This window comes from Cynoglossus semilaevis, chromosome W, assembly GCF_000523025.1.
Source record: "Cynoglossus semilaevis isolate Cse_v1.0 chromosome W, Cse_v1.0, whole genome shotgun sequence".
In the NCBI taxonomy this organism is placed as follows: Eukaryota; Metazoa; Chordata; class Actinopteri; order Pleuronectiformes; family Cynoglossidae; genus Cynoglossus; species Cynoglossus semilaevis.
In genome coordinates, this window is record NC_024327.1 from 5,241,557 (window position 1) to 5,249,434 (window position 7,878).

At 38.5% G+C, this 7,878-nt stretch overlaps 1 protein-coding gene across 1 annotated transcript; it reads right to left on the reverse strand.

The window, feature by feature from the left end:
• Positions 1 to 3,639: 3,639 nt before the first annotated feature.
• Positions 3,640 to 7,515, reverse strand: LOC103397018 (transmembrane protein 127-like). Its single transcript, XM_017042697.2, is given in 4 exon segments — positions 3,640 to 5,017; positions 5,019 to 5,241; positions 6,217 to 6,381; positions 6,617 to 7,515. Coding segments are annotated over 4 exon segments (705 nt in total). The 5' UTR covers positions 6,855 to 7,515; the 3' UTR covers positions 3,640 to 4,938.
• Positions 7,516 to 7,878: the final 363 nt, after the last annotated feature.

Sequence of the window (7,878 nt, forward strand, 5' to 3'; positions counted from 1 at the left end):
AGCCTTTTCACTGTTTTCTGCGGCTGTGATGCTGTTGCCCTTTTTATTTTACGTGTCGTGATCGTTATAGACATGCAACAGTATTTCTTGCTCCACCGGAGTGAAGCAAAAGGCGCAGGACATGACATGGTTCATGTAATCTGCACTCAATTGAGAGAGCCTTCATATGTAGTCGGACACGAGCGCCCCTCAGTCTTAACTCAACTTAGACTTCCGAGAGCTAATTGTAATCCACTTTTGTGAAACCGGTAAGTCAGAGATGGACCTCTCCGGCTTCCGGAAGCCAGAACTGTAGCATTAACTTGGTCTTTCGTGAGCCATCTTCAAGAAACAGACCCCAGGTCCTATCACACTGAGGGCTATTAAACGGAGACAGTGGGACGCAAGGGAAGGAATAGAACCGCTGCTGAGGAACTGATGAAGCTCACTGGCAATGTCAGGATGAAGTAACATGGCACAATGTAGCTCGTAGTGGATAGTCATATCACCAAGAGGTGACACTGTAAGAACATTGGCATAAATACACAGTATTTATTTATATGAGTACTGTGTATATAACACATCCTTCAGAATTAAGTTCAGAGTACTCATGGCCCAGAGAAAGAAGTTGTTTTTCAGTCAGTTTGTCCTGTTTTTAGCCACTGATATCCCCACTTGTAGGGCATGAGGGGAAACAGGTGATGTCATAGGTCTGAGCATTTAGCAGAATTGTCCTTGCTTTCCTTGCTGAGGTCTTCTAGAGAGGATAAGGGACAGTTAATTAAGTTTTGGGCCATCTGGTCTGTCTGCTCTTGAACACTGTGGAGGATGGCCCTCAGGAAAAGAAATCTAGGATTTTTTTTCAGATGTGTCTGTCCCCACAATGTTAAAAACATCTGCTAAATACAGCCCCTAAAGAAAGGGTAACTTGTTTCCCCCCTGGCTGTAAAACTCTCTAATGTTAAGTAATGTTCAGCACTTCATTGATTGGTCTCTTCTGCTAATGAGGGCTAATGACTGTGGTTTCATCTGCAAAACGGATAATTGCGAATTGGATCATTGTGTAGAAGGGCAGTTGCACTTTTACAGGGCATAAAGAGAGCTTGGCACACAACTAAAGAAGAGCTAGTGCTGACTGTTAGGGTCAAAATGAAGAGTGCCAACGTTATTTATAGGGGTTCGTATCTGAACAGTTTTTCCTTCACCATCAGGTAAGAAAAGGGAGACTCAGAGGCTTCTACGAATCTGTACCTTATTATTTTAAAAAAAAGTAAAAGTGGAGACTTGGTCTGTTATCCACACTAACTTCCTGAAAACTATAAAATAGCAGATGAACAGGATTTCACAGGATTCTTTCAAAAACTGAGTATCATTCAGTATGTGAAGTCTAAGATGCACATGGGAGCTGCTGCAAATGTTCCAAGTGTACACATGTAGAACGTGTGATTGCATATTAACCCTTGACCCGCTGCAGACATAAAAATGTGTGTGTGTGATTTGTATGAGTGGAAACCGAAGATATTCCAATGTAAATCGTAGAGACCAGAGCAGAGGAGATCTTTGGATATTATAGTAGCCATACATTTAATTGCCCTATAATGTAATTTAGAGTGTTGAACTGAACAATGCATGTAGCAAGTGTTCTACACTGTTCCAATGCAAAGCAATTAGCTTACAACTGCTAACCAATTCTAACTCAAACATATCTGGCTATTCAAATAGTTTTTTTTAATCTAACAGCAACACAGCAAAGCACTGTTTGATGTAACATCAATGACAGTATAAAAAAAGAACAAATTCAGAACAAAGCTCTTCTGTGTGTCTGTGTATGAGGATGGTGGACATTGTGTCCACTTTGTGCGTTACATCAGACCAAAATCATGTCAGGTTGACAACACACATCCTCAAGCTGCCAGTGGAGGTTTAATGTTTCACACATGAAACAACATTCAGAAATAATAAAGTATGTGTCCAGAGGAGAAGAAAGGAAGAGAAAGAGGAGAAAATAAGACCATGACAAATGATACAGTTAGAAAAACATCAGCGTTATCAACATGTAAATTTCACATGTTTATAGCATTACACAGAAATGTGTTATGTAAGAAAACAAGAGGAATGTTTCATGGATACAAAGAATTAAAAGAAAACAACAGTCACTGACACCAGCGAGGGAAAATTTAGGGAAAAATAGATGGTTAATGGGGTAGAGAGTAAAGACAGTGTCTGTTTACAACAGTTGAAGAAGTAGTGTGCAATGAGAAACAAGTGATGTTAAAATCCAAAGCTCATAACTGTTGACCTATTAGTAACTAACTACCAACCTAGTATGAATGAAGTATCTGGCCAAACACTAAAACTGGCATCCGTATTGGTGTATCCCTACTTGCAACATAATGTCAAATGGGAATTAAGGAGATAACAAATACTGACTTGAGAATTTTTGGCATGACTCTGAAAATCTTCACATCTTTTGAAACTTATTAAAACCATCCATTACTTATTTGTGCTCTGATAACGTACATATTTATCCCTGTGCACATTTGGTTCAGGATTAAACAAAAAGAAATGACTTTTTTTGGAATAGACCATTGAGGAAAAAAAGACTGTCAGGGAACTTTTTCTGTTAGATAGGACTGTAAAATATGCTGTTAATTCATACCCCAGTTTCCTAACACACAATGAATCAAATAAAAATCAAATACGAGATCTCAGTTTTAAAAGTTTTACTTGCAGCAAGGAGTGCGGAACAATGGTTACATTCAGAACTGCACTGAGGAACACCTCAGTGCTCAAAGCTTAAATACAGTTTTTTACACACACACACTTCAATGGTCAGTACCTTGGCATTCCACAGCCATGCGGTGTTCACGCGCCATTTCTGAGCACTGATTGGTAAAGACTGCTCCAAACAAGGATTCTCCACGAATTGGAGCTATGTGCATGTGCTGTAGTTAATCAAGTCAGATAAGACCATGCAGTTCGGATGTTTTTCTCTCTTTGTCTTTTGTTGGTCTTCGGTCGATCTCCTTATTTTGGCAACGAAACCAGTTCTGACTGGTTCTGTGTCCTGTTATGACATATTGTTATGTAATCCACCAGCATGCACACCTGTCTTCCGCACTTTTCCTTTTAGTACAGCACAATAACAGCATTCAATAACAGTATAAATTGATATGGAAACTTAATACAATGAATATATTGTAAAGATTGAATAAATGTATTTACAACATCTTAACAAAGACACCGTGTGACATCATGCCAATATCAGTCTGCTGCTGTGTTATTGTCACACGGCCACTGCCTACGCCTCTGAGGAAACGTTTTGAAAAAGAGAAGATAGAAAAAAGAGACCATAAAATAACCAAATACTTTGTCTGTGTAGTTTTTAGACTAAACTAAGCACAAATTTTCCCATTAACCTTAGCTAAGAGGTTTTCAGGCTTCAGTGGGTAAGAATGAACAACAACATTTTAGGACAGAGGACACCCCTGCTCACCCATCTCTCTGCTAATCAGAGGACCACCATGACCTTTAAGGCAGAGAGAATGTTTTTCTTTACTCTAGTTTGCTTTTTCTGCTTTTTTTTCCATTGAGGCTGCCATGACATATGGTAGCGTATAAGTCTAGATATAAGGCTACAAAAATAAACAGACTAAAGGGTAGATTTCAAATTGTCTTACACACTGGTGCATTTAATTCCTACACACACACATGCAAGACAGACACATCAAAATGTCACAAATATACAAAGAAGTGCCTGAAGGAAAATGAAACAACCAAATTAAATGGAGCTGATTCTTGTTACTGGACGTCAAAAGTTTTCTGTCCTGAAACAAGTTCATTTATGTCCCTCCACGTAAGCTCCAAACCAACAACAAGCACGACATTAACATCTCAAACTTTCACACAAACGCAAAGGAAGAAAAGATTAAATAAGACTGCAGTGAGAAAGTCAGACAGGAACTAAGTCACAACACAAAGGCATCAACATCCTAAATAAGAAAATGGTCAACTGTCATACTAAAAAACATACCACTGATTTTCCACCTTTACATTTTAACTAAATTAAAATGAAATACATAACATAACAGCACCCTATTCATTGCTTCGCCCACTGTTGTTTCTGAAACTTTGTGCAAAGTTGTATTCACACAGTGGATTGTTGACATTTTTAGACACAGATGTTAGTGCCCCTTGTTTTCATAAAAAAGATGTGGGTCTTACAAAGGCCCTGAGGACAGTGATACTGCTCACCAACATTGGCAACAGATGACATGAATTCTGACACAATGCTGGACTGCTGTGGACCATAATCACCTGTCTGTCCTCTTTTCCCTCTGTGGCAGCTCTTGTTCAATATTTAAATTTTAAGCTGACCACAACCTTAAATGCAATGTCTAGGTGTGATTAAAAATTTAATTATGTTTAGAGAAAATTAACTGTGTGTAAAAATGTACTGACATGTAATTTTTAGATAGATGCGTATGGAGAGCAGCCCCCTGTTGGACAGCTGTGGTACTGTATTTGTGTACCCTTTAAAGCATCCTTGAAACATACTGGGAGGACAGCCATCTTTAAAACACAAAGCATAACTGAAACCAAACTACGTGTTTTCGTAAAAATAGAGCATCCATATGCATATGTATTCAGGCCAAGATCTTTTCATTGATGCGTTTACATTTGTTAGTCGAGGTTTAATTTTTACAAGCAGAAATTACTAAAATACTTGTTTTTCACATGTAAATTTAACTTGCAGTAAAGGTTCAGTAAAGAAAAAAAATCAACATGTGAAATTATAAAGCAAGTAGAGAAATTGCTTCTCTCACTTGTGCACACACACACACAACACAAACACACATAGATTGTTTGTCTTGTTTTGCTTGTGAAGCTGAAGCCATGCTCAGAGCAGAAGCATGTGTTATCGCAGTCGTTACAGCATTTGCAGCAGCCTCAGCATCATCAAGGCGTGTAGGCAGGCGGTGGCTGGAATTGGTTGCTGATGTCATAGTCAGGAGGGAAGGTCTCACTACTGTCCTCACAGCAGCTCCAGTGCCTGCTCCTCCTCCTCACTGGGGTAGTGACGCAGCAAGTTGGCAGCTGTGGCCAGGATGGAGGCTCCTCCTGCTCCAGCAACCAGGTAGAAGCTGATGGCAAAAGTGACGTAGATCAAGGAACCATGGAACTTCTTGTGCTGCTGCTGCAGAGAGAGGATGAGTTCTGACGCCCAGTAACAGAAACCAATTACTGTGGCGCACTGTAACACTGAGGAAAGAAAGAAAAAAAAAAAAGGAAATCACATCTTTAAAGGTCAAAGCCAAGTGTTTTTCTTTAGACAAGTTAGAATAATACATGGTTAAAGGTATTACAGACAACAACAGAACTAAAAAACGAAACACATTTTTTAACACTTCTGATATGAAGACCTGTGCAGTATTTAAGTTATCTGTTACTACTACAGAATTAAACTTAAAAACATGTCTATGTCATTATTTGTTTCATGAACAGGCCTGTTGTTAAGATGTTGTAAATACATTTATTCAATCTTTACAATATAGTCATTGTATTAAGTTTCCATATCAATTTATACTGTTATTTAATTATGTTATTATGCTGTACTAAAAGGGAAAGTGCTGAAGACAGGTGTGCATGCTGGTGGATTACATAACAGTATGATATGGACAGCACTGAATGGTACCAACTCTTATACTTGGAGATAGAGACAGGACACAGAACCGGCCAGAACTGGTTTCTTTGCCCAAAGAAGGAGAGCGTCAGAAGACCAACAAAAGACAAAGAGAGAAAAACAGCCGAACCGCATGGTCTTATCTGACTTGATTAACTACAGCACATGCACATAGCTCCTATTGGTGGAGAATCCTTGTTTGGAGCAGTCTTTACCAATCAGTGCTCAGAAGTGGCGCGTGAACACCGCATGGCTGTGGAATACCAAGGTACTGACCATTGAAGTGTGTGTGTAAAAAAAACTGTATTTAAGCTTTGAGCACTGAGGGGTTCCTCAGTGCAGTTCTGAATGTAACCATTGTTCTGCACTCCTTGCTGCAAGTAAAACTTTTAAAACTTTGAGATCTTGTATTTGATTCTTTATTTGATTATTTGTGTTAGCAAACTGGGGTAAGAACTAACAGCATATTTTACAGTCCTATCTAACAGAAAAAGTTTCCTGACACCTGTTCCAATAAAAATCTCCAAAAATAAATAAATAAAACATATTACTACCTGTAAGAATATGGGCAAATGCATATCTTCGTGTAATCTTCAGTGCAGGGTGTTTGGGTCCAAACACATCAAGCAAGAATGCTGTCAGGCTGCAAAGAATTCCCAGGAAACAGAAGGCAGCAATGACCCGGAGCAGCAGTACCGTTTGAGGGTTCACACAGTAATCTGAGAGAAGGAAATATTATGGAGAATTACATTTGAGTGCAAATCCCAACAAAGATGACATGAAACACCCACATTAGCAGCATAGGCTTTTTATTTTGTTACATTTGTTATCATTTACAGCAATACATTACTTAAAAAAGCTTCATACAAACATGTGTACTGTTATTATTATTATTATTATTATTATTATTAATATGGACTCAAAACTCTTTGCAGGATAATGTGAGCAGCTTACCGTCCAGCAGTTTAGGGTCAATGTAGCCCAGGACGTCTGAAACACCTAACTCCTGCTTGTGACATGTTCCTCCATGAATGAGGAGCCAAGCAGGTTCAGCCAATGCTGTACACAAAGCAGTGATAGAGAGGGCTCCAGGCAGAGCTGAGACCAGGCTGCGCTCTGGCTGTTTGGGTAGAGCAGTCCCTGCTCTCCTCCTTCGAGCTCCAGGAGCAGCAGTAGATGCTGGAGTGTACATGCTAGTTTACTGCACATTATACCATTAGAAAAATGTGAGAGAGCTGAACTCTATTTACCCCATCACTGCCCCCAACACTGGAAATGTACAATTACTGCTACAAAATGACAAATGTATGAGACAAGGGGGACACTGTACGCTTCCAGTTTGGACAGCATGGTACATGGAAAGTTAAGATGTATTCATAATAAAGACTGATTGATTTAGTGAATAAATCTGCCTATTCTAATCTAAAAACATACCAAAGATGACATTATTTATGTTGACTTTTTTGTGTATATTGTATATTGATACTTTATACAGGAAGAAGCATTATCACATTGTCATGACACAACACACCATTGCACACAACAAAATCTGTGAGATATATATATACACACACACACGTACATATTTAATATAATAATATATGTAAAATAATAAAATATAAAAAGTTATAGAGCTGTTTTTCAGGAAAGTATATTTTAATCATTCTAAATTTAGCCTAAACGTTTATGAATATCGTTCAACTATTTTACTCATATAACAGCCGTGTGTGGATCAATGAGAGTACGTATGTTTATAACAAGTCGTATGAAAACGCAATATCGGTGTTGCATTTTTGATAAGGCACAGCAAATTTCCGACTCCCCTGTGGTTAATTTCAAAATCATATCGATAAATGCGACTTTCTCACCTTCTCCTCCGTCCTGTTGTCTTGTGTGTCTTTTGTTTTTGTTGTCACTGATGGACTTGCATGAAAATCCTCCTTTTATTCTCATATAATGTAGATGTTATAAATACAGATTGATCCGCTGCGCTAACGATGCGAAATTGTCAGCGGAATAATTTTTAACCCCCCTTTTCTCCTTGAAATACTATAAGTTTAGGATATTTTACTGCCAGAAACACAACCGACTGTCTGACAGGTGTTTTCTTTTATTTTTAAACGGTCTCCAGGCCTCTGTTTTGTTCTTAGCCTCTAAAGCTAATACACAGCTAACCCCGGATTTACGACACAGCTAGTCACAAAAAAATAACTTAA